This window comes from Gobio gobio (genome assembly GCF_949357685.1).
Source record: "Gobio gobio genome assembly, chromosome: 18".
In the NCBI taxonomy this organism is placed as follows: Eukaryota; Metazoa; Chordata; class Actinopteri; order Cypriniformes; family Gobionidae; genus Gobio; species Gobio gobio.
In genome coordinates, this window is record NC_137111.1 from 41874795 (window position 1) to 41901971 (window position 27177).

General features: G+C 39.8%; 1 protein-coding gene across 3 annotated transcripts in view; it reads right to left on the reverse strand.

Moving 5' to 3' along the window:
- Nucleotides 1-27177, reverse strand: part of ablim1a (actin binding LIM protein 1a) — a 133856-nt gene that overhangs the window by 104173 nt on the left and 2506 nt on the right. Inside the window, exon 1 of one of the 3 annotated variants that reach the window (XR_013818412.1) lies at nucleotides 20021-20589. The exons of 1 other annotated variant lie outside the window; for it this stretch is intronic. Coding sequence is in view for 1 of the 2 variants with exons in the window: in XM_079842559.1 (XP_079698685.1) it covers nucleotides 20021-20249 (229 nt within the window). In the remaining variant the exon portion in view is untranslated. Of the gene's footprint in view, nucleotides 1-20020; nucleotides 20590-27177 lie in introns of those variants that run through there. One more of the 3 variants, XM_079842559.1, reaches the window with a different exon arrangement.

Genomic DNA, 27177 nt, shown 5'->3' on the forward strand with positions numbered 1-27177 from the left:
ACAATTCTCTGGACTCTCTCGATCTATAATTATCAAAAAAAAGTTGAACTTTGGCATGTGGGTGGCTGTAACAGGGTCATTTAGAAAAGGGGCGTGGCAAAATACACTAAAAAGCCTATACATCCCAAATGAAAACTCAGAACTTCACCAAAATTGATGAGCATATGTGTCAGAACATGGCGAGGAAGCATGCTGAGTTTCATGGAGATCGGACCATAGGTGGCGCTATAACTGGCAAAAAGCCTTCATTCTTATTAGGGGTTCAAGCATGAAATGCTGAAACCCTATTGTAATTGTAAGGATTCGTAAAACGCATCGTGCAGGCCAAACCGTAAGGCCTAGAGACATGAAACCTGGCCAGATGGTAGGCCTCAGTTTGGGGACAACCTATCAGAGTATGACCCCGAATGGCCCATAGGTGGCGCTACAGCAACCAAAAGTCCAAAATTGCTCATAACTCTTAGACTGTTTGTCCCAGGATCAAGTCTCTTATATCGTTGGAATCCTTGGCTCAAGGCAGACAAAATGGCTATCTCCGATTTGGATGTAGGCAGGGAAAATTTTCTGCTATGTCGAATTTTGTCCAAAACCTACTTTTGCGAACTAGTCCCTGGTTTTTCGCCCGATCGGAACCGAACCAGTCTAGGACAATTCTCTGGACTCTCTCGATCTATAATTATCAAAAAAAAGTTGAACTTTGGCATGTGGGTGGCTGTAACAGGGTCATTTAGAAAAGGGGCGTGGCAAAATACACTAAAAAGCCTATACATCCCAAATGAAAACTCAGAACTTCACCAAAATTGATGAGCATATGTGTCAGAACATGGCGAGGAAGCATGCTGAGTTTCATGGAGATCGGACCATAGGTGGCGCTATAACTGGCAAAAAGCCTTCATTCTTATTAGGGGTTCAAGCATGAAATGCTGAAACCCTATTGTAATTGTAAGGATTCGTAAAACGCATCGTGCAGGCCAAACCGTAAGGCCTAGAGACATGAAACCTGGCCAGATGGTAGGCCTCAGTTTGGGGACAACCTATCAGAGTATGACCCCGAATGGCCCATAGGTGGCGCTACAGCAACCAAAAGTCCAAAATTGCTCATAACTCTTAGACTGTTTGTCCCAGGATCAAGTCTCTTATATCGTTGGAATCCTTGGCTCAAGGCAGACAAAATGGCTATCTCCGATTTGGATGTAGGCAGGGAAAATTTTCTGCTATGTCGAATTTTGTCCAAAACCTACTTTTGCGAACTAGTCCCTGGTTTTTCGCCCGATCGGAACCGAACCAGTCTAGGACAATTCTCTGGACTCTCTCGATCTATAATTATCAAAAAAAAGTTGAACTTTGGCATGTGGGTGGCTGTAACAGGGTCATTTAGAAAAGGGGCGTGGCAAAATACACTAAAAAGCCTATACATCCCAAATGAAAACTCAGAACTTCACCAAAATTGATGAGCATATGTGTCAGAACATGGCGAGGAAGCATGCTGAGTTTCATGGAGATCGGACCATAGGTGGCGCTATAACTGGCAAAAAGCCTTCATTCTTATTAGGGGTTCAAGCATGAAATGCTGAAACCCTATTGTAATTGTAAGGATTCGTAAAACGCATCGTGCAGGCCAAACCGTAAGGCCTAGAGACATGAAACCTGGCCAGATGGTAGGCCTCAGTTTGGGGACAACCTATCAGAGTATGACCCCGAATGGCCCATAGGTGGCGCTACAGCAACCAAAAGTCCAAAATTGCTCATAACTCTTAGACTGTTTGTCCCAGGATCAAGTCTCTTATATCGTTGGAATCCTTGGCTCAAGGCAGACAAAATGGCTATCTCCGATTTGGATGTAGGCAGGGAAAATTTTCTGCTATGTCGAATTTTGTCCAAAACCTACTTTTGCGAACTAGTCCCTGGTTTTTCGCCCGATCGGAACCGAACCAGTCTAGGACAATTCTCTGGACTCTCTCGATCTATAATTATCAAAAAAAAGTTGAACTTTGGCATGTGGGTGGCTGTAACAGGGTCATTTAGAAAAGGGGCGTGGCAAAATACACTAAAAAGCCTATACATCCCAAATGAAAACTCAGAACTTCACCAAAATTGATGAGCATATGTGTCAGAACATGGCGAGGAAGCATGCTGAGTTTCATGGAGATCGGACCATAGGTGGCGCTATAACTGGCAAAAAGCCTTCATTCTTATTAGGGGTTCAAGCATGAAATGCTGAAACCCTATTGTAATTGTAAGGATTCGTAAAACGCATCGTGCAGGCCAAACCGTAAGGCCTAGAGACATGAAACCTGGCCAGATGGTAGGCCTCAGTTTGGGGACAACCTATCAGAGTATGACCCCGAATGGCCCATAGGTGGCGCTACAGCAACCAAAAGTCCAAAATTGCTCATAACTCTTAGACTGTTTGTCCCAGGATCAAGTCTCTTATATCGTTGGAATCCTTGGCTCAAGGCAGACAAAATGGCTATCTCCGATTTGGATGTAGGCAGGGAAAATTTTCTGCTATGTCGAATTTTGTCCAAAACCTACTTTTGCGAACTAGTCCCTGGTTTTTCGCCCGATCAGAACCGAACCAGTCTAGGACAATTCTCTGGACTCTCTCGATCTATAATTATCAAAAAAAAGTTGAACTTTGGCATGTGGGTGGCTGTAACAGGGTCATTTAGAAAAGGGGCGTGGCAAAATACACTAAAAAGCCTATACATCCCAAATGAAAACTCAGAACTTCACCAAAATTGATGAGCATATGTGTCAGAACATGGCGAGGAAGCATGCTGAGTTTCATGGAGATCGGACCATAGGTGGCGCTATAACTGGCAAAAAGCCTTCATTCTTATTAGGGGTTCAAGCATGAAATGCTGAAACCCTATTGTAATTGTAAGGATTCGTAAAACGCATCGTGCAGGCCAAACCGTAAGGCCTAGAGACATGAAACCTGGCCAGATGGTAGGCCTCAGTTTGGGGACAACCTATCAGAGTATGACCCCGAATGGCCCATAGGTGGCGCTACAGCAACCAAAAGTCCAAAATTGCTCATAACTCTTAGACTGTTTGTCCCAGGATCAAGTCTCTTATATCGTTGGAATCCTTGGCTCAAGGCAGACAAAATGGCTATCTCCGATTTGGATGTAGGCAGGGAAAATTTTCTGCTATGTCGAATTTTGTCCAAAACCTACTTTTGCGAACTAGTCCCTGGTTTTTCGCCCGATCGGAACCGAACCAGTCTAGGACAATTCTCTGGACTCTCTCGATCTATAATTATCAAAAAAAAGTTGAACTTTGGCATGTGGGTGGCTGTAACAGGGTCATTTAGAAAAGGGGCGTGGCAAAATACACTAAAAAGCCTATACATCCCAAATGAAAACTCAGAACTTCACCAAAATTGATGAGCATATGTGTCAGAACATGGCGAGGAAGCATGCTGAGTTTCATGGAGATCGGACCATAGGTGGCGCTATAACTGGCAAAAAGCCTTCATTCTTATTAGGGGTTCAAGCATGAAATGCTGAAACCCTATTGTAATTGTAAGGATTCGTAAAACGCATCGTGCAGGCCAAACCGTAAGGCCTAGAGACATGAAACCTGGCCAGATGGTAGGCCTCAGTTTGGGGACAACCTATCAGAGTATGACCCCGAATGGCCCATAGGTGGCGCTACAGCAACCAAAAGTCCAAAATTGCTCATAACTCTTAGACTGTTTGTCCCAGGATCAAGTCTCTTATATCGTTGGAATCCTTGGCTCAAGGCAGACAAAATGGCTATCTCCGATTTGGATGTAGGCAGGGAAAATTTTCTGCTATGTCGAATTTTGTCCAAAACCTACTTTTGCGAACTAGTCCCTGGTTTTTCGCCCGATCGGAACCGAACCAGTCTAGGACAATTCTCTGGACTCTCTCGATCTATAATTATCAAAAAAAAGTTGAACTTTGGCATGTGGGTGGCTGTAACAGGGTCATTTAGAAAAGGGGCGTGGCAAAATACACTAAAAAGCCTATACATCCCAAATGAAAACTCAGAACTTCACCAAAATTGATGAGCATATGTGTCAGAACATGGCGAGGAAGCATGCTGAGTTTCATGGAGATCGGACCATAGGTGGCGCTATAACTGGCAAAAAGCCTTCATTCTTATTAGGGGTTCAAGCATGAAATGCTGAAACCCTATTGTAATTGTAAGGATTCGTAAAACGCATCGTGCAGGCCAAACCGTAAGGCCTAGAGACATGAAACCTGGCCAGATGGTAGGCCTCAGTTTGGGGACAACCTATCAGAGTATGACCCCGAATGGCCCATAGGTGGCGCTACAGCAACCAAAAGTCCAAAATTGCTCATAACTCTTAGACTGTTTGTCCCAGGATCAAGTCTCTTATATCGTTGGAATCCTTGGCTCAAGGCAGACAAAATGGCTATCTCCGATTTGGATGTAGGCAGGGAAAATTTTCTGCTATGTCGAATTTTGTCCAAAACCTACTTTTGCGAACTAGTCCCTGGTTTTTCGCCCGATCGGAACCGAACCAGTCTAGGACAATTCTCTGGACTCTCTCGATCTATAATTATCAAAAAAAAGTTGAACTTTGGCATGTGGGTGGCTGTAACAGGGTCATTTAGAAAAGGGGCGTGGCAAAATACACTAAAAAGCCTATACATCCCAAATGAAAACTCAGAACTTCACCAAAATTGATGAGCATATGTGTCAGAACATGGCGAGGAAGCATGCTGAGTTTCATGGAGATCGGACCATAGGTGGCGCTATAACTGGCAAAAAGCCTTCATTCTTATTAGGGGTTCAAGCATGAAATGCTGAAACCCTATTGTAATTGTAAGGATTCGTAAAACGCATCGTGCAGGCCAAACCGTAAGGCCTAGAGACATGAAACCTGGCCAGATGGTAGGCCTCAGTTTGGGGACAACCTATCAGAGTATGACCCCGAATGGCCCATAGGTGGCGCTACAGCAACCAAAAGTCCAAAATTGCTCATAACTCTTAGACTGTTTGTCCCAGGATCAAGTCTCTTATATCGTTGGAATCCTTGGCTCAAGGCAGACAAAATGGCTATCTCCGATTTGGATGTAGGCAGGGAAAATTTTCTGCTATGTCGAATTTTGTCCAAAACCTACTTTTGCGAACTAGTCCCTGGTTTTTCGCCCGATCGGAACCGAACCAGTCTAGGACAATTCTCTGGACTCTCTCGATCTATAATTATCAAAAAAAAGTTGAACTTTGGCATGTGGGTGGCTGTAACAGGGTCATTTAGAAAAGGGGCGTGGCAAAATACACTAAAAAGCCTATACATCCCAAATGAAAACTCAGAACTTCACCAAAATTGATGAGCATATGTGTCAGAACATGGCGAGGAAGCATGCTGAGTTTCATGGAGATCGGACCATAGGTGGCGCTATAACTGGCAAAAAGCCTTCATTCTTATTAGGGGTTCAAGCATGAAATGCTGAAACCCTATTGTAATTGTAAGGATTCGTAAAACGCATCGTGCAGGCCAAACCGTAAGGCCTAGAGACATGAAACCTGGCCAGATGGTAGGCCTCAGTTTGGGGACAACCTATCAGAGTATGACCCCGAATGGCCCATAGGTGGCGCTACAGCAACCAAAAGTCCAAAATTGCTCATAACTCTTAGACTGTTTGTCCCAGGATCAAGTGTCTTATATCGTTGGAATCCTTGGCTCAAGGCAGACAAAATGGCTATCTCCGATTTGGATGTAGGCAGGGAAAATTTTCTGCTATGTCGAATTTTGTCCAAAACCTACTTTTGCGAACTAGTCCCTGGTTTTTCGCCCGATCGGAACCGAACCAGTCTAGGACAATTCTCTGGACTCTCTCGATCTATAATTATCAAAAAAAAGTTGAACTTTGGCATGTGGGTGGCTGTAACAGGGTCATTTAGAAAAGGGGCGTGGCAAAATACACTAAAAAGCCTATACATCCCAAATGAAAACTCAGAACTTCACCAAAATTGATGAGCATATGTGTCAGAACATGGCGAGGAAGCATGCTGAGTTTCATGGAGATCGGACCATAGGTGGCGCTATAACTGGCAAAAAGCCTTCATTCTTATTAGGGGTTCAAGCATGAAATGCTGAAACCCTATTGTAATTGTAAGGATTCGTAAAACGCATCGTGCAGGCCAAACCGTAAGGCCTAGAGACATGAAACCTGGCCAGATGGTAGGCCTCAGTTTGGGGACAACCTATCAGAGTATGACCCCGAATGGCCCATAGGTGGCGCTACAGCAACCAAAAGTCCAAAATTGCTCATAACTCTTAGACTGTTTGTCCCAGGATCAAGTCTCTTATATCGTTGGAATCCTTGGCTCAAGGCAGACAAAATGGCTATCTCCGATTTGGATGTAGGCAGGGAAAATTTTCTGCTATGTCGAATTTTGTCCAAAACCTACTTTTGCGAACTAGTCCCTGGTTTTTCGCCCGATCGGAACCGAACCAGTCTAGGACAATTCTCTGGACTCTCTCGATCTATAATTATCAAAAAAAAGTTGAACTTTGGCATGTGGGTGGCTGTAACAGGGTCATTTAGAAAAGGGGCGTGGCAAAATACACTAAAAAGCCTATACATCCCAAATGAAAACTCAGAACTTCACCAAAATTGATGAGCATATGTGTCAGAACATGGCGAGGAAGCATGCTGAGTTTCATGGAGATCGGACCATAGGTGGCGCTATAACTGGCAAAAAGCCTTCATTCTTATTAGGGGTTCAAGCATGAAATGCTGAAACCCTATTGTAATTGTAAGGATTCGTAAAACGCATCGTGCAGGCCAAACCGTAAGGCCTAGAGACATGAAACCTGGCCAGATGGTAGGCCTCAGTTTGGGGACAACCTATCAGAGTATGACCCCGAATGGCCCATAGGTGGCGCTACAGCAACCAAAAGTCCAAAATTGCTCATAACTCTTAGACTGTTTGTCCCAGGATCAAGTCTCTTATATCGTTGGAATCCTTGGCTCAAGGCAGACAAAATGGCTATCTCCGATTTGGATGTAGGCAGGGAAAATTTTCTGCTATGTCGAATTTTGTCCAAAACCTACTTTTGCGAACTAGTCCCTGGTTTTTCGCCCGATCGGAACCGAACCAGTCTAGGACAATTCTCTGGACTCTCTCGATCTATAATTATCAAAAAAAAGTTGAACTTTGGCATGTGGGTGGCTGTAACAGGGTCATTTAGAAAAGGGGCGTGGCAAAATACACTAAAAAGCCTATACATCCCAAATGAAAACTCAGAACTTCACCAAAATTGATGAGCATATGTGTCAGAACATGGCGAGGAAGCATGCTGAGTTTCATGGAGATCGGACCATAGGTGGCGCTATAACTGGCAAAAAGCCTTCATTCTTATTAGGGGTTCAAGCATGAAATGCTGAAACCCTATTGTAATTGTAAGGATTCGTAAAACGCATCGTGCAGGCCAAACCGTAAGGCCTAGAGACATGAAACCTGGCCAGATGGTAGGCCTCAGTTTGGGGACAACCTATCAGAGTATGACCCCGAATGGCCCATAGGTGGCGCTACAGCAACCAAAAGTCCAAAATTGCTCATAACTCTTAGACTGTTTGTCCCAGGATCAAGTCTCTTATATCGTTGGAATCCTTGGCTCAAGGCAGACAAAATGGCTATCTCCGATTTGGATGTAGGCAGGGAAAATTTTCTGCTATGTCGAATTTTGTCCAAAACCTACTTTTGCGAACTAGTCCCTGGTTTTTCGCCCGATCGGAACCGAACCAGTCTAGGACAATTCTCTGGACTCTCTCGATCTATAATTATCAAAAAAAAGTTGAACTTTGGCATGTGGGTGGCTGTAACAGGGTCATTTAGAAAAGGGGCGTGGCAAAATACACTAAAAAGCCTATACATCCCAAATGAAAACTCAGAACTTCACCAAAATTGATGAGCATATGTGTCAGAACATGGCGAGGAAGCATGCTGAGTTTCATGGAGATCGGACCATAGGTGGCGCTATAACTGGCAAAAAGCCTTCATTCTTATTAGGGGTTCAAGCATGAAATGCTGAAACCCTATTGTAATTGTAAGGATTCGTAAAACGCATCGTGCAGGCCAAACCGTAAGGCCTAGAGACATGAAACCTGGCCAGATGGTAGGCCTCAGTTTGGGGACAACCTATCAGAGTATGACCCCGAATGGCCCATAGGTGGCGCTACAGCAACCAAAAGTCCAAAATTGCTCATAACTCTTAGACTGTTTGTCCCAGGATCAAGTCTCTTATATCGTTGGAATCCTTGGCTCAAGGCAGACAAAATGGCTATCTCCGATTTGGATGTAGGCAGGGAAAATTTTCTGCTATGTCGAATTTTGTCCAAAACCTACTTTTGCGAACTAGTCCCTGGTTTTTCGCCCGATCGGAACCGAACCAGTCTAGGACAATTCTCTGGACTCTCTCGATCTATAATTATCAAAAAAAAGTTGAACTTTGGCATGTGGGTGGCTGTAACAGGGTCATTTAGAAAAGGGGCGTGGCAAAATACACTAAAAAGCCTATACATCCCAAATGAAAACTCAGAACTTCACCAAAATTGATGAGCATATGTGTCAGAACATGGCGAGGAAGCATGCTGAGTTTCATGGAGATCGGACCATAGGTGGCGCTATAACTGGCAAAAAGCCTTCATTCTTATTAGGGGTTCAAGCATGAAATGCTGAAACCCTATTGTAATTGTAAGGATTCGTAAAACGCATCGTGCAGGCCAAACCGTAAGGCCTAGAGACATGAAACCTGGCCAGATGGTAGGCCTCAGTTTGGGGACAACCTATCAGAGTATGACCCCGAATGGCCCATAGGTGGCGCTACAGCAACCAAAAGTCCAAAATTGCTCATAACTCTTAGACTGTTTGTCCCAGGATCAAGTGTCTTATATCGTTGGAATCCTTGGCTCAAGGCAGACAAAATGGCTATCTCCGATTTGGATGTAGGCAGGGAAAATTTTCTGCTATGTCGAATTTTGTCCAAAACCTACTTTTGCGAACTAGTCCCTGGTTTTTCGCCCGATCGGAACCGAACCAGTCTAGGACAATTCTCTGGACTCTCTCGATCTATAATTATCAAAAAAAAGTTGAACTTTGGCATGTGGGTGGCTGTAACAGGGTCATTTAGAAAAGGGGCGTGGCAAAATACACTAAAAAGCCTATACATCCCAAATGAAAACTCAGAACTTCACCAAAATTGATGAGCATATGTGTCAGAACATGGCGAGGAAGCATGCTGAGTTTCATGGAGATCGGACCATAGGTGGCGCTATAACTGGCAAAAAGCCTTCATTCTTATTAGGGGTTCAAGCATGAAATGCTGAAACCCTATTGTAATTGTAAGGATTCGTAAAACGCATCGTGCAGGCCAAACCGTAAGGCCTAGAGACATGAAACCTGGCCAGATGGTAGGCCTCAGTTTGGGGACAACCTATCAGAGTATGACCCCGAATGGCCCATAGGTGGCGCTACAGCAACCAAAAGTCCAAAATTGCTCATAACTCTTAGACTGTTTGTCCCAGGATCAAGTGTCTTATATCGTTGGAATCCTTGGCTCAAGGCAGACAAAATGGCTATCTCCGATTTGGATGTAGGCAGGGAAAATTTTCTGCTATGTCGAATTTTGTCCAAAACCTACTTTTGCGAACTAGTCCCTGGTTTTTCGCCCGATCAGAACCGAACCAGTCTAGGACAATTCTCTGGACTCTCTCGATCTATAATTATCAAAAAAAAGTTGAACTTTGGCATGTGGGTGGCTGTAACAGGGTCATTTAGAAAAGGGGCGTGGCAAAATACACTAAAAAGCCTATACATCCCAAATGAAAACTCAGAACTTCACCAAAATTGATGAGCATATGTGTCAGAACATGGCGAGGAAGCATGCTGAGTTTCATGGAGATCGGACCATAGGTGGCGCTATAACTGGCAAAAAGCCTTCATTCTTATTAGGGGTTCAAGCATGAAATGCTGAAACCCTATTGTAATTGTAAGGATTCGTAAAACGCATCGTGCAGGCCAAACCGTAAGGCCTAGAGACATGAAACCTGGCCAGATGGTAGGCCTCAGTTTGGGGACAACCTATCAGAGTATGACCCCGAATGGCCCATAGGTGGCGCTACAGCAACCAAAAGTCCAAAATTGCTCATAACTCTTAGACTGTTTGTCCCAGGATCAAGTGTCTTATATCGTTGGAATCCTTGGCTCAAGGCAGACAAAATGGCTATCTCCGATTTGCCCGCCCTTCAGGCGCCAATTTTGAGTAAATTGCATTTTTTTGAAAAACCTATTTTTGCTGACTTCTCCTAGGTTTTTGGCCTGATTGGAACCAAACCACTGCAAGACTATTCTCTGGAGTCGGTCAATCAATAATCATCCAAAAAACTCAAAATTTCAATTAACGGTCGATAAGGGGAACCAAAATCTTTGATGGCACAAGGGCCATTTTTACTAAAATGGTTATAAATTGTGAACGGAAAGAGATTTGTTTGCTAAACTTGGGATACATCTTCGTGAGCTCATTCGGAGATCACTTGAAAAAAATCGCAACAATTGGCCTCTAGGTGGCACTATAAAACGGTTATAACTTGTGAAAAGAAAGGGAAATTTTCGCAAAACTTGGGACACATGTTCATGAGCTCATTTTGAGGTCACGTGAAAAAAAATCATGACAATTGGCCACTTGGTGGCACTATAAAATGGTTATAACTTGTGAACGGAAAGAGATATTTTCGCTAAACTTGGGACACATGTTCATAAGCTCAATTTGAGTTGACATGAAAAGAATCGTGACAATTGGCCACTTGGTGGCGCTATAACAGTGAAAGAAATCATGAAAATAGCTATAAGCGCACCCAACCGTTACGCCTGTTTCACACATACTCCGTTTGCAGTGCGTATGCGGTGCATATTTTTTTCCCGACCCATGTTAACGGATTACAGCTTTCACACTGCGCGCGGATGCTGTCCGTCAGTCCGTTCCAGGTGCGGTGCGTCTGCAGCAGTCCGGCGATCGTTTCCGTACCGAGTCTATTTTTTGCTGTGCTGCACTGCGGAATTAAAGTGACAGCACATTGTTCGCTTTAAAATAAACATGTACTGACACGAAAATCTAGTAATTTTACCACAGATGTATGTAATTTAAAATATACTCTGTTTCAAAGTCAACACATGGCTTTTTTTTCTCGGGTAAAGCAAGGAAACGACACCTTACCTGGCATTTAGGTTAAAAAAATTTAAATAAGGAAGAGCACGTACATTCCTGGAGGTGGAAAAACAAAGGTCTTTATGACCTGCTTTTAAAAGGGTTTAAAAACGAAAGAGAAGACGAGAGTCGGCTGTTTCTATTGTAAGTTTCTAATTTAAAATGTTTATAGGCTATAAGTTATATTTCAATGTTTTGCCACTTGTGTGAGCTAAAGTATAGGCTATATAAAGTTATATAGGCTATATAAATATAAAGTAATGAATTGAATAAAACGTTGTTTAAATGTACTACGTTAAAACGTGACATCTATGAAAGTGTAAACAAAGAGAATTTTAATTCTGACAAGCCATGTTCAGTAACAACTTTTGGATTTGAAATGAAAATAATAATGAATAAATGCTGTGTTTGTGGTATATAACCGCGGATCAGTTGCGCGCTGCAAACACAGCATATATGAAAGCACAACAGCGCGTGCTGCTCCTGCACCGCATACGCACCGCAACACGCACCGCATACGCACTGCAGACGGAGTATGTGTGAAACGGGCGTTAGTTTACTGAAAATTGGCATGCAGTGTCTTTGTCAAATCACTTTATTGTCACTCTACCATATGCACAAGTGCAACAGTAGGTGAAATTCTTAGGTGCAGTTCCGAGCAAGTATACGTCATTGGCACAATGCCTTGAAGGAGCCTTAGAAGTTTCAAGCCCGTGTTTTTTTCACAGGAGAGACCTCCTAAGAATCCTTGCCGAGTCCAACAATACCAAACATGCCAGGTTTCGCCTTATGGTTTTTGTGTGTCATTTAGAGCTTTAAAAAATTGTGGTTATCTTCAAAGCTGTTAGTCTGATCGAGACAACAACAAAAAAACAAATGAAATTTGTAAACATAGGTAAATAGCTAAACAATAACGCCAAAATGTTAAAATTATGATAGGAACTGACAAAAAAATAAATTAAATCCAATCAATTTCACCCATGGATCATTTTGATGCTCTCACATGTTTGAAACAAACAATGATGGATTGTGATGAAATTTGTTTTGAATTGGGACTGGCGAATCCCCGTCCATACTGTCAATGACCGTTCGCAAAGACCAGCCCACTTTAGTTACTGTTGCTATGTCTGACAAGCGACGCCACTCTCAAACCACACCAAGTTCTCACGCAGTGAAAAATACATTGCGGATCAGAGAAAAGACTGCGTGCTGACAGACAAGTACTTTTGATATGAAACAAAGTATCACCTTTCAAATGTAGTCAATTTTTAGAGACATTTAAAAAATAAATGCCATTTTGTGACTCTTTAATGTGTCTGATAGATTGCTGTAGACTCGAGGCTCAGTTAAAGCTGCTTGTGAACCGATCATCTCTTCCTTCTAGTTAATTTATATCATTAAAATAAACATGAATGAACATAAAAGGAATGTTTTAAAGTGCTAAGACGTCAGTACACTTTGTTTTTCAAATTTAATTCCTCCTATGTTAATCTACTAACTTTCCTGACTGCTTTGTTGGACAAAATGGCGGATTATGATTAGTCAGATCGCCTGTCAATCAAACTCCCTCCACATATATACAGTATGGGCACACTTTGAGTACTACTAATAAAAGTGGTGGAGATCAGGCAAGACTATAAGAAGACTCAGGCAAAAGGTGCTATAACTGTAAAAACGCTTTAAAACCATATATTTCCTATGGTAAACTGCCTGTATAGGCTGTAAATTGACTTTTTCATCTATGATGGCAGTTGTTAAATGCTTGCTAAATAAAACTGAATGTCTTTTGATGCTTTTGTGCTTAAAGGCCTTAACTGCTTGAACCCCGATAAATGCTGCTTGCAGCTTTAATTAGGGGTTCAAGCACGAAGTGCTGAAACCCTATTGTAATTGTAAGGGTTTTTATTATTATTATTCTCCGCTAAAACGCATCGTGCAGCCCAAACCGTAAAGGCTGGAGCATTGAAACTTTGTCAGATGGTAGCCCAAAAATCGAGGAGAGGTTATCAAATTATGAGCCAAATTGGCCTATAGGTGGCGCTATAGCAATCAATTGCGCGAAACTGCTCATAACTCCTAAACCGTAAGTCATAGACTCAAGTGTCTTATATCATTGGAAAGCTGAATACCTGACGTAAATAATGTATATCTCCGATTTCATTTCCGGTAGGCAAATTTTTCCGTCATTTTGAATTTTGTTGAAAAACTACTTTTGCGAACTAGTCCCTGGATTTTAACCCGATCGGAACCAAACCAGTGCAGAAATGTTCTCTGGAGTCTGAATATCAATAATTATCGAAAAAAAGTTGAAATTTCGATTCACGGTTGCTAAGGTGCGGAAAACGAATGTTGTGGGAGGAGCCTATTTTACTAAAATGGCTATAACTCAAGAACAAAATGAGATATCTTTACCAAACTTGGTACACATGTGTATGGGCTGAGTCTTTGGTCACGATAAAACAATCGCGACGATTGAACACTTGGTGGCGCTATAACACAAAAAAAACATGAAAATGGCTATAACCACCCGACCGCTAGTCCAATTGACTTGAAAATTGGTATGCAGTGTCTTGGTCCAAGGTACCATATATGTCTATGAGGACATTGGCGTATCTCAAAAAACATGGCCGCTATCGGCTAATGAAGTTTGAGCACCTCTAAGACAAGGTTAACGGAGGCCGATCGGAATGAAACTCGGTGGGCATGTTTGACTCATGGCCCTAGAGGTCTGTAAGAATTTTGAAAGAAATCGGCCTCTAGTTGGCGCTAACGAGTTTTATGGCCCTGTAATCACGTGGTGTTGCACACATAAACCAAATATACATATCATATGATAGGTCTCCTCATGCTGAATAACTTTGCCTCTAGAAGCATTGCTGTCAATCAAAGCGTTCATTAAATATTTGCAATTATGTTTAAAACCTACTTTTGCGAACTAGTCCCTGGATTTTTGCCTGATCGGAACCAAACCAGTCTAGGACAATTCTCTGGACTCTCTAGATTAATAATTATTGAAAAAAAATTGAACTTTTGCATTTGGATGGCTATAACAGGGTCATTTAGAAGAGGGGCGTAGCAAAATACACTATACAGCTTATAAATCCTAAAGGAAAACTCAAAACTTCACGAAAATTGTTATGTATATGTGACATAACATGCTGAAGAAGCATGCAAAGTTTTATGGAGATCGGACCATAGGTTGCGCTATAACTGTTAAAAAGCTTTGAAAACCATGTATTCCCTATGGTGAATTGCCTGTATTGGCTGTAAATGGTATTTTCTATCTCTGTAATCAGGTGGGGTAAAAAACATCCACATAATGTGCAGAAATTATGATAGATCTCTTCATACTGAACAACTTTGCCTCAAGAACCAATACTGTCAATCAAATTGTTATTTATTTATTCACAATTATGTTAAAAACGTATTACCTAAAATTGCCACCAGATGGCAGCAGAAGACCACTCATTGGTTCATTCTGCTTACTAAGCATATTTAAACTTTATAAAATCATTATAATAAATGTTGCAAATGACATTTTGTCAATGTTTATCAATTAATTTGTTCATTTGATTAATGTTTTTACAATAATTATTAAATTACAATTAAAATAATGCCTGAAAATATGTTTTAAAGGGGAAAACCTGGAATAAGCTATTTGTTACCCATCATTTATTTCAAATATCTATATCTCCAACAAAATGTGCATGTGAGTTAAGCACGTCTGAAGACATTAACTTGGAAAATGTGCCAATTAAATGAAAAACAGACATTTAAAATGAAAATGAGCCAATGAGTGGTTCTCTGCTGCCACCTGCTGGGCTTAAATGGTCATTTTGTCATTCTATTTACTTATCATGTTCTATAATTCCTATTTAGACATTATAAAGTCACTATTACAATATTTACAATTACATTTTGTCAAATTAATTTATTTCAAATATATTATGGCGTATTACCTAAAATTGCCACCAGATGGCAGCAGAAGACCACTCATTGGCTTATCCTCTAAACTAATATTGTTCAATCATATTTAAACTGTGATCGTGCAGACCAAAGCGTAAATGCTAGAGACTTGAAACTTTATCAGATGGTAGTACAAAAATCGAGGCTAATGTTGTCAGAGTATGAACTTGATTGGCCAATAGGTGGCGCTACAGCAATCAAAAGGGCGAAATGGCTCATAACTCCTAAACCGTATGTCGTAGACTCAAGTGTCTTATATCATTGGAAAGGTGAGTCCATGACGAATAAAACGTATATCTCCGATTTCATTTCCGCCATGATAGATTTTCCGCCATTTTGCATTTTGTCAAACAACTACTTTTGCAAACTAGTCCTAGGTTTTTTGCCGGATCGGAACCAAACCAGTGTCAAAATGTTCTCTGGAGTCAGATTATCAATAATTATCAAAAAAAGTCGAAATTTATATTCACGGTTGTTAAGGAGCGTAAAAATAATCGTTCAGGGGGGAGCCTATTTACTAAAAGGGCTATAACTCAGGAACAAAATGAGATATCTTCACCAAACTTGGTACACATGTGTATAGGCTGAGTCTTTGGTCACGATAAAAAAATCGCGACGATTTAACACTTGGTGGCACAATAACGTGAAAAAACATCAAAATGGCTTTAACCACCTGACCGCTGGTCCGATTGACTTGAAAATTGGTATGCAGTGTCTTGGTCCAAGGTACCAAGTATGTCTATGAGGACATTGGCGTATCTTAAAAAACATGGCTGCCACAGCCAATTAAATTTGAGCACCTATTAGACAAGTCTCATGGCCCTAGAGGTCTGTAAGAATTTTGAAAGAAATCGGCCACTAGTTGGCGCTAACGAGTTTTACGGCTCTGTAATCACGTGGTGTTGCACACATCCACGAAATATGCATATCATTTGATAGATCTCCTCATACCAAACAACTTTTTCTCTAGAACTGTTGCTGTCAATTAATATGTTCATTAAATATTCCTGAGTATGTTCAAAACCTACTTTTGCGAACTAGTCCCTGGTTTTTTGCCCGATTGGAACCAAACTAGTCTAGGATAATTCTCTGGACTCTCTAGATCAATAATTATTGAAAAAAAGTTGAACTTTTGCATTTGAATGGCTATTACAGGGTCATTTAGAAAAGAGGTGTGGCAACATACACTCAAAAGCCTATAAATTCTAAGGGAAAACTCAAAACTTCACGAAAATTGTTTTTGCATATGTAAGATAACATCTTTAACAAGCATGCAAAGTTTTATGGAAATCGGACCATAGGTGACGCTATAACTGTTAAAAGCCTTTTAAAACCACGTATTTCCTATTGTAAATTGCCTGTATTGACTGTAAATGGTATTTTCCATCTATTATTTCAGTGTTTAAAATCTTGCTAAATAAAAATTAATGTCTTTTGATGTTTGTGTGCTTAAAGGCCTTAAAGGCTTGAACCCCGCTAAATGCTGCTTGCAGCTTTAATTATATTTAAATTTGTGCAAAAATCAGGAAACATTTGTTTTGGTAGACTAACAATAATAGATAGTAGCCAGGGGCCCTAGTCTGAGGTCCTGGGGCATCTGCCCCATTCATAATCCAGTCCTGCGTCCAATTTGGAGTTTAAAACTGTTTCGCATGCATAAAACTCTGTGCAATTTGTTTGAATCACTGTGCAAAAGCACTGCACAGTTAAATAATTATGACTCATTGTTATTTACATAAGAGCATTTTCATTGATTTGTCGTGCCATTATCCTTTTTCAATAACATCGCTCTACAATTACTGCGTCTCTCTGCCCTTCTCAGATGACCCTGTAAAAGCTCTTAGTTCTCCACAGTAATGTCAGGAAGTAACCTCTTCTTCCAAGCGGATCTATATGGTACATTCTGGAATGCCAGGATGGGCAAATGCACATTGAAAATAAATCGACAAATATGCTGTTAAACAGAACACAGACATCTCGTGTTGCTTTCCTTTTACATTGATACAGTGTCCTAAAACATTCAAAGAAATGTACATTTAGCTGTGCACCTGTTGTGTCATTGTCACTTTTGTCTACAAGCGACATAAACACAATGGCAATTCTGGGGTTGGTAAGAAGTCTCTTATGCTCACCGAGACAGTGACGTGAAATATTATAACTACTTAAAATAATTGTTTTCTATTTAAATATATATTAACATGTAATTTATTCCTGTGATCAAAGCTGATTTTTCAGCATCATGACTCCAGTCTTCAGTGTCACATGATCCTTCAGAAATCATTCTAATATTGTTTTTTTTTTGTTGTTGTTGAAAAAAAGCCAAATTAAGTTCCTTTCCCACAAATCACTGCAATCTGTTTGTGTAAATCTTTACCCAAACAAGAGTTTACAAGCAAATCCCAAGAAATCTGAAGACTGTGGATGGAGGAAATCTGACATGCTGGATTTGTCTGATTGTAATACTAGAGTAAAGCCTTTTGGTAGCTTCAAGCATCCTTGTAGAAGTTTACATAAAACTCATTTTCGAAAAGCAGGAACCATACTTTTTTTTTTTTTTTTACAGTACTGATTAATAAATTGCACAACACACTTTCCTCCTTACACACTCATACACAAGTTTAATGTGTCAAGATGTTTCCTTGCACTTAAATGAGCACTACCACTTGATTAGCATAATTAATTGCTTCCATCCCATTAACAGCATGTAATCCCATTTTAGCAACAGAGACATTCACTTTCAAAATCTGCTTTAGCCCACATACTCACTAACATGAGAGAACCATTTCTAATGAACCAAAAGAGTCAAATAGCCATTGAACACATTTTTGGCCAGGGTGATCTCATTCATATGCATGCACAAATTATACATTTTTGTACATTTGGATAGCCACTGACATGTACAATGTAATAATGTACTGAAAGCATCTATAACCTTTTACATTTGTACTACTTAATTTAAAAGAAAAATTATTTTATGATGTAAATCCATCACGGAAAAAATGCATTTATGAATCAATCAAATATATGGTAAACTTAACTTAAAGGTGCAGTGTGTAGTATTTATGAGGATTTATATAGAATATAATAAACATAACTGTTTTCAGTGGTGTATAAATACCTTACATAATGAATTATGTTTTTATTCAGGGCCTGAATTAACCTTTTTGAACACCAGCCACTGTGGCAAGTGGATTTAAAAGTCCAGCGTTGCATTATTATCTCGTCCCATCTCACCAACAGTTTAATACTCGCACATCCAAACGTAGTCAGAGAAGAACCTCATCTTCTTTCCGATCACAGTCGCATCCTCTCAAACTGCCCAATGAATCACTCAATTCTCATTGGCTACCTGCCAACGTGGCAGGTAGATTGACAGTGTTACCCGCCAATTGCAAAATTCACCCGCATTTGGCGTGGTCGGGTGTTAATTTCAGGCCCTGTTTTTATTACCTTAGATTAGAATGAGACATTTCTATCTACACTGAGGGTCCCCACTGAGGGTCCCCGAAGAATGTTCAACTTTGAGTAAAACGCAGCACTCATCACTGTCACTTTTCACCAAGTCGTCCAATCACAGTGGAGGAGGGACGGGACAAATACAACACTGACCAACTGCCACATTCTGCTTGTACAACGTCAACAGATGAAAACAAGCAGCATAATAACGGAACAAAATAATTTAAAACAAGAGCCAGAGCAAATACTTTACATTGTATCTGCGTTTCTATATAGAATCAATACAGAAACAAACATTCCGTATCATAAGCAAAAAGTCTCAACTGAAAAACACGCTGCCCTGCCAAAACGCTCTCAAGGGCCCACAGCTAGATGTATTCAGCAGAGCGCCTAGCGTTTTCAGCTGGATAAAAAACTCTTTGGTGGACACGCGGCCTTACAGTGAAATCGGCATTTTGCGCCGCCATATTTCTCCAGTAACCCTAAACGGCTAGACACTCTCAGACGATGACATTTTTGTCCTGTGTAAGCCACTGTAGCTTCTCTATGTGCTTCGAAACAGAGGGGTGAGCGGTCGGTGATTGCAATTCAAAACCTAAAATTTACACACTGCATCTTTAAGAAATTCTTGATTTCAATATTTTATGCAAGCCAAAGTATTGCATAAAATTTTGCAAGAAGATGGCACATCCGTAAAGTTGTACGTAGCCTATGTAAAAGGATACATTTTTTGAAAGATTTTGGAATATTCATAAAAAATGTTTTCTATACGAAATTATATGAATAGTATACAAATGAGTAAGTAGGATCAGTGTTGTGTAAATTAGTCTAAAAAAGTAATTAGCTAGTAATAACATCTTCAACAGTGACTCTCTTTAAAAAGTATTGCTTTACTAATAACTGTTGAACAATACAAGAAAGGATAGACATGAAATGGCTCTTGTAATCCTTTCAAATAAATATTATAAAATTGCATAACTTATTCTTGAACTGACCAAAGTGTTTAAAGTGAGGTTATATTAAAAACATGACGTTATATTCTGATGTTAACTCCACTATTGTTTAATATAATTGTTCTATAGTCAATACAGTATTTAATGCAATTACATCAGAAGTAACTAATTCAATTACAGAAAAATTCAGAGTAATCCATTACTTTACCTTTTCAAGGGAAAAGTAACTAAATTACTGTTGCATTACAACCAACAATGGACACACACATTACTTAAAAATGAACAATTGAACCATTCCTCAGTTGATAATGGGTCTAAATATGACTGGTTTCTGGAGTAAAACTAATCTAAAAAGGTATTCAACTTTTGTGACGAGGTGTGATGCTAGGTTTGAAGAACAATATAAATTGGAACCCACAACTGTTCGTACCGGGTGTCAAGCTCTCGCTCAGGTAGTAGTCTTCAGGGTTGATGAACGGCAGCTGTTTCCTCACGGACTGTTTGGGAATGAGGTACAGCACTTCTGCCACACGTCCATCCTCTATGACAGACATGCGTTTGACGGAGTTTGTGCGTTTGATCCGGGTGCGGTCCACCTGCTGACTGCGTCCCGAGCCGCAGAGTTTCCCCAGGCTGTTCAAAGTGGGAAGGGAAGGCATGGCTGTGGTGCACAATAAGTCCTTAAAAACGCACAAATCTGGCCGAAAATTCTCCTTCTCCACAACAGACTAAATGATGGCGACCAGTGATCTCCCACAAAGGCCACGTTCCAGCAGGTGAGTCTGCAGATAGGGCCAAACTCCAACCGAAACCCGCTGATCTTCAGATTAACAAATCGTAAATCTTCAACCAAATGCTTACTCGTCACAATTTAGCGGTTGCCAGATGCAATGCTCCTACCTCTACTTCAGGTGAAGACCACAGGTCAACCCCAATCCAGAGTGGAAAGTAAGAAGTGGCTCGAATAGCTCCTTGCCTTCTCTTAAGCGGATTAACCCTGACGTCTACCCCACGATTATCTCTTGGACGGGGCTGGACGATGCCACCAGAGCTGCCCTGCCGCACAAGCTCCTTGCTGAGAGTACTTTAACGACACAACTAAAAATACCCAGCTCTTGATCCAAATCAAGAATAGTCATCTTTGAGACAATTACCAAGCCCTTATTCGCACAGGTCGATTCTTTTTTTAGAAATCGCAGTCTGTTTTCTATTAATACAATTGAAATGTAATGCACGAGATTAGCTGAAAACACATCAGTGCAGATACTGAGAGATATAGATAATCCCACAAACCTTTAAATCCTCCTTTAAATCTTTAATCACAGGATTTTCTGATTCAGCCAAAGAAAAGCGCCATCAGAATGACACAATCTGATGTAACAACGATGATGGCGGCAATAATCAAAATGTTAATTCTTCTTATATGCTTCCTGTATTCTTGAGCAATGCATTTTGTGATATAGACTTTTATTAATATAAAGGCTGCTGTTTGGCACAATGCATAAACAAGTAATCACACTGTTGAAGTCTAATTAATGACTTGTGAAGATGAAATTAGAGGTGCAACCACTACAAATTCATGAATCCCACTCAAACCTCTCAATTTGTTCCTTCACCTAGGCCAGAACAAATGGGCATACATTTAAATTAAATAAAAAAAAAAAGAGAAAACAAGAAACAGCAGTTATTTAATATAATCATTTTCTAGAGAATGTATTTAAAATGTCCAGATAAGAATACATCGGATTGCTGAGTTTCACACTGCTTTTCATTTATTTTGACCTTCATCAAATATTGCAACAACAGCTGAATTTCCTGCTGCCTGGTAAAATTTCATTAAGGGTTTTTTGGGCTTTCTGCCAATCTTCTGGGAGGTAAGTAGCGCTGTATATAACATTAATTATTAATATTACAAGACTGACATTATGAAATTAGCATTATAATATAAAGATAATATAATTTTATTAAAATGTAATTCTAAAATAAAAACATTACAATTATAATGAATAAAAAAAGTAAATAAATAGTACTATATATGAAATGATACAAAATGCATCCTGAGCACATAACCTTACGTAACACCCACACCCAGACCACAGACTAGATCTGATAAAAACTAGTCCAGTAAATGACATGACATAATTACTAATAGAGGATGTCTAACTCAGACATTGTTTAGGAAACAAATCCTGGTCGAAGAGCAGTGTTGGGGAAGTTGCTCTTAAAAGTAATCCATTACAATTCCTATTCCAATACTCCCTAAAAAAGCAACTAATTGCTTTAATTAGTTACTTTTTATGGAAAGTAATGCAATACGTTACTTTTGCGTTACTTTTTCTCTGGACTGGGCTTGCTTGTTTGTTTTTTAATAACGAAAAAAGTTATATTTTTGGCAAATGTAATGGCCCTTTCACACCAAAAGTGAATTGAATAAGCCTCAGGCTGAAGGAAATGCAAATTCACGTATGTCCAGTAGAGGGCGCAGCTCAAACAAACCTTTCAGCTGCAGCCATTCTGGATTGGAGAAAAAAAGTTCAACACTCTTAGGCCCTGTCCCAAATGGCACCCTAAACCCTCACGAAACCCTCTGAATCCACACTTTCACGACGTAATGCCGCTTTGAACACCGGGTAGAAGTCCTCTGCGTAGCTCGCAAACTTGCGGGGCCAGCTGAAGGGTGCATAACGGCCGCAAGGGGGACGCTCACTACACTCTAAAAAAAAAAAGGTTCTATATGGCACCAAAAATGGTTCTTAGCTCGTAATCATAGGGGAACCTTTTTTAGTGCTATATAGCACCAATTTTGGTGCTTCAGTGGTTCTTCACCGGTTCTTTGACTAAGGTGCTATATAGCACCTCTGAAGAACCGCTGAAGAATCATTGAAGCACCAAAATTGGTGCTATATAGCACTAAAAAAGGTTCCCCTATGATTACGAGCCAAGAACCACTTTTGGTGCCATATAGAACCTTTTTTTTTAGAGTGTAGCACCCTTCTTTAAGCTTAAATGACCAATGGGACACCCTATGGTTTTATGGACTTAGCGGACACGCGCACGCAGCGGCCATTGTAAGGCCACAAGACCGAAAGTGTACATGAAGTGTGCCATTTGGGACAGGGCCTTGGGCTGTGTCTGAAATCGCACACTTCCCTACTATATAGTAGGTGAAAAACAGCATGTGACAAAAGTAGTATGTCCGAATTCACAGTACTCATAAAAAAGAGTAGGTAAAGCGATGAACATTTACTATCCCACGAGCAGTGGTGTAAAGTAACGAATTACAAATACTCTTGTTACTGTAATTGAGTAGTTTTTCTCAGGAATTGTACTTTATTAAGTAGTTTTACTTTTACTTGAGTACATTTTAAGTGCTGTATCAGTACTTTTACTGCGCTATTATCCCTAAACCTGCCGTCTCTACATTATATGCTTATTTATTTCCTGTCCCGTGATTGGATAAGAATCAGTCCTGTGACTCCCGTCAAATCAACCATGATAGCGACCAGCCTAGAGTGAGAGGCACACACGCTTTATGAAAGGGGGTTGTTGCTGGTTACTGTATGATGACTGAAATCGTGAAATTGCCTTAAACAATTACTAAAAATAAACTGCAGAATATTACATTTTCTAATACACTCACAAATGGTACATATCCTGTTAGCGCTACACGAGTTCGCCGTGCCATCTGCTGAAAAAACTTCATTTAGCTTGATTGTTTGCTAGGCTTCAAAGTGCATTAGGCTTTAACCGATCGTCACTGCTAGATTTTTGTCCCTCACATCGATTTCGCTCAACATGTAAACACATTAACCTGCTTTCTGTCTGCTTATTGAAGTGCATATTTTAATGTAATGTATTCTTAAATGAATAACATTCATAGCATACTACTCACTACTCTTGAGTACTTTTAAAAGGGCTACTTTTTACTCCTACTTTGAGTAGTATTTAGGATAGGTACTTTTACTCTACTAGCACTACATTTTTTGACAAGTTAACAGTACTTTTACTTTCCACCACTGCCCATGAGGCCACAGGAGAGGATTTGTGAATGGCAGTGAAGCAACGTTAATGGACGCTGGTAGGTCAGATGATAATGACATGCATGACGACTGTAGTATGTCCAGATAACATTCATACTGTTTTTGTGCGAGTGAGATCAGTAAATGCATGCTCACATTCAGCCTAGAACCACAATAACCCTCATGTTTAAACACAACGCATCTACACTTACTCACGATTTCTCTCAACATGGTGCATTACTTTACTAATTACTTGAAAAAGGGAAACTGATTATGTAACTTGTAATGGGTCACCCCAACAATGTCAGACAGTGCTTTAGTCACTGTTATTGACTGACCGAGATAATTCACCAAATGATGACAAATCCTGGAGAAAAGCACTAACCTACTGCCTTTATGAAATTACACAGTAAACAATCAGATTTCAGAGACATGTGGTGCTCTTCAGACCCCGCGGAGGGTCTTTCTGCACTCAGGTGCATTAGAGAGGCTGTGGCTCAGCAGTTTATACTTATTAAACAGACACAGGCTCTGTTCCAAAACCTACAAAGATGTATACGCAAGCAACATTTTAAGAAAGGTTGTACAGAAGGGTAATTATCTTTCTTTCTAAGATAACTGCTGCATCATACTTATCCTTTACAGAGAAGGTAATAATCTGGACACATAAATATATAAATAATCTATATATATTTTTACATTTATATATAGATTATTTATATATTTATGTGTCCAGATTATTCAAAATATACATTTTATATATATATATATATATATATATATATATATATATATATATATATATATAAAATGTATATTTTGAATAATCTGGACACATAAATATATAAATATATATATATATATATATATATTTGGGGCCCATCCCCAAACTGTTCCCACAAAGCTGGGAGCCTGAAATTGTCCAAAATGTCTTGGTATGCTGAAGCATTAAGAGTTCCTTTCACTGGAACTAAGGGGCCAAGCCCAACCCCTGAAAAACAACCCCCACACCATAATCCCCCCTTCACCAAACTTTACACTTGGCACAATGCAGTCAGGCAAGAACCGTTCTCCTGGCAATCGCCAAACTCAGACTCGTTCATTGGATTGCCAGACAGAGAAGCGTGATTGGTCACTCCAGTGCGGCATGCTTTACACCACTGCATCTCACGCTTTGCATTGCACTTGGTGATGTAAGGCTTGGATGCAGCTGACCAGCCATGTAAACCCATTCCATGAAGCTCTCTACACACTGTTCTTGATCTAATCTGAAGGCCACATGAAGTTTGGAGGTCTGTAGCTATTGACTCTGCAGAAAGTTGGCGACTTCTGCGCACTGTGCGCCTCAGCATGCGCTGACCCCGCTCTGTGATTTTACGTGGTCTACCACTTTGTGGCTGAATTGCTGTTGTTCCCAGTTGCTTCCACTTTGTTATAATACCACTAACAGTTGACCGTGGAATATTTAGTAGAGAGGAAATTTCACAAATGGACTTATTGCACAGGTGGCAACCTATCACGGTACCACGCTTGAATTCACTGAGGTCAATGAGAGCGACCCATTTTTTCACAAATGTTTGTAGAAGCGTCTGCATGCCTAAGGTGCTTGATTTTATACACCTGTGGCCATGGAAGGGATTGGAACACCTGAATTCAATGATTTGGAGGGGTGTCCCAATACTTTTGGCATTTTTTTTTATTTGACTATATACTTTAATATTTCTATTTTTGCACTGAGTATCATGTCATTATCTCATTATCTTAACAAAATAGCAGCTCACTAGGTCTCCAAAAAGAGCCTCAAGGGGTTTCGCAGATGCTGATAGATTTTATAACAGACTGAGGCGGATTAGAATTATGCATGTAATCTTTAAACTGTCAAATGTTGAACATAATTTACATGCCAACTGAAAATTAGATTTTTAAAGGGAGGGGAGAAGAGATATGTAAAGAGATGGGTTTAGAGTGATGAAGATGGAAGAAGGAGATAGAGATAGAGATAGAGAGAGAGAGAGGGGAACTTGCGTTTCTCATGATGTTCCTCTGCTTCTGAGTGATATAGGGCTTCATGAATAATAGAGCTCCGCTATCTCCGTTAAATGAAGCTCTCTTCCGATCTCTCACAAGGCCCTTTCACATGACTCATGCACTGCTTTGACCTCAACATGAAAAGTTGAAAATTACACAAAAAGGGCAATTTTACAAGATTGTTACGTAGGAAGATAGTAGAAAGTTTACCATAAACACTGAAAACATTTGTACCTAGAACAGAATTGCTCCCTGTATAACTGCTTTGATACATTGCAGAAAGGAAAAAAAACTTGCTGAACATTAAACTTCACCGGATGCTCTTGGTGAATTTAAATTAGTTCAAGAAAGGAATTCAATGCATTGGATGTTGACGTGAATCAGTGAAAGGGCCTTCAGGCTGAGTGGTTGACCGATAAGGGTTTTCAGTAGCAGAAGACAATATACAAGAGCTTATTTAGCCATTCTGAAACTCTCTGTCTGTCTATCGTTTTGTGTATTTGAGTCTTCTGACATAAGATTTGACTTTCTTTGGAGAGCAAAGTTTTGGAAAGAGGTTATAAAAATGTCTACAACATCATTAATAACAGATACTGCTAGAATTAAACACTATTTTAGACAATTTACACAACAGTCACCACCAGAAATATGCATTACCGATAAATATGTTTTGTATGTATGTATGTTTTGTTTGTATGTATAGAAACATCAAAAGTTTTAGATCGGTAAGGATTTTTAAATATTTTTGAAAGAAGTCTCTTTTGCTCACCAAGGCTGAATCTATTGATCCAAAATTCTGTAAAAACAGTAATATTGTGACATATTACAATTTAAAATAACTGTTTTCAATTTGAATATATTATACCATGTCATTTATTCCTGTGATCAAAGCTGAATTTTCAGCATCATTACTCCAGTCTTCAGTGTCACGTGATCCTTCAGAAATCATCCTAATATGCTGATTTGCTGCTCAATAAACATTTTATTATTATCAATGTTGAAATTTTTTCTTTCAGGATTCTTTGATGAATAGAAGTTCAAAAGAACAGCATTTATCTGAAATAGAAAGCTTTTGTAACATTATAAACTATCGTTTAAAAAATTGGGGTCAGTAATGTGTTTTTTTAAAGAAATTAATACTTTTATTCAGCAGGGATGCATTAAATTGATCAAAAGTGACAGTGAATACATTTATAATGTTACAAAAGCTTTATATTTCAGATAAATGCTCAAGTCTCAAGTTTGATTTATTTATAAAGCCCTTTCCACTACAGCGTAGCCCAACTAACAATAAGAAGTAGTACAATAACAATACAATAATGTCTAGAAATAATTATTAAACAGAACATAAAATAAAGATCAGTAATAATAGAAACTGAAAAAACGTTTTATTCATCAATGAATCCCGAAAAAAAACATAGATGATAATAATAAATGTTTCTTGAGCAGCAAATTCCTGGTACAAGCTGTCTACGATGCCCTGCCAAGCCCAGCGAACCTCCATGTCTGGGGGAGGAGCGAGACACCTTCCTGCCTTCTT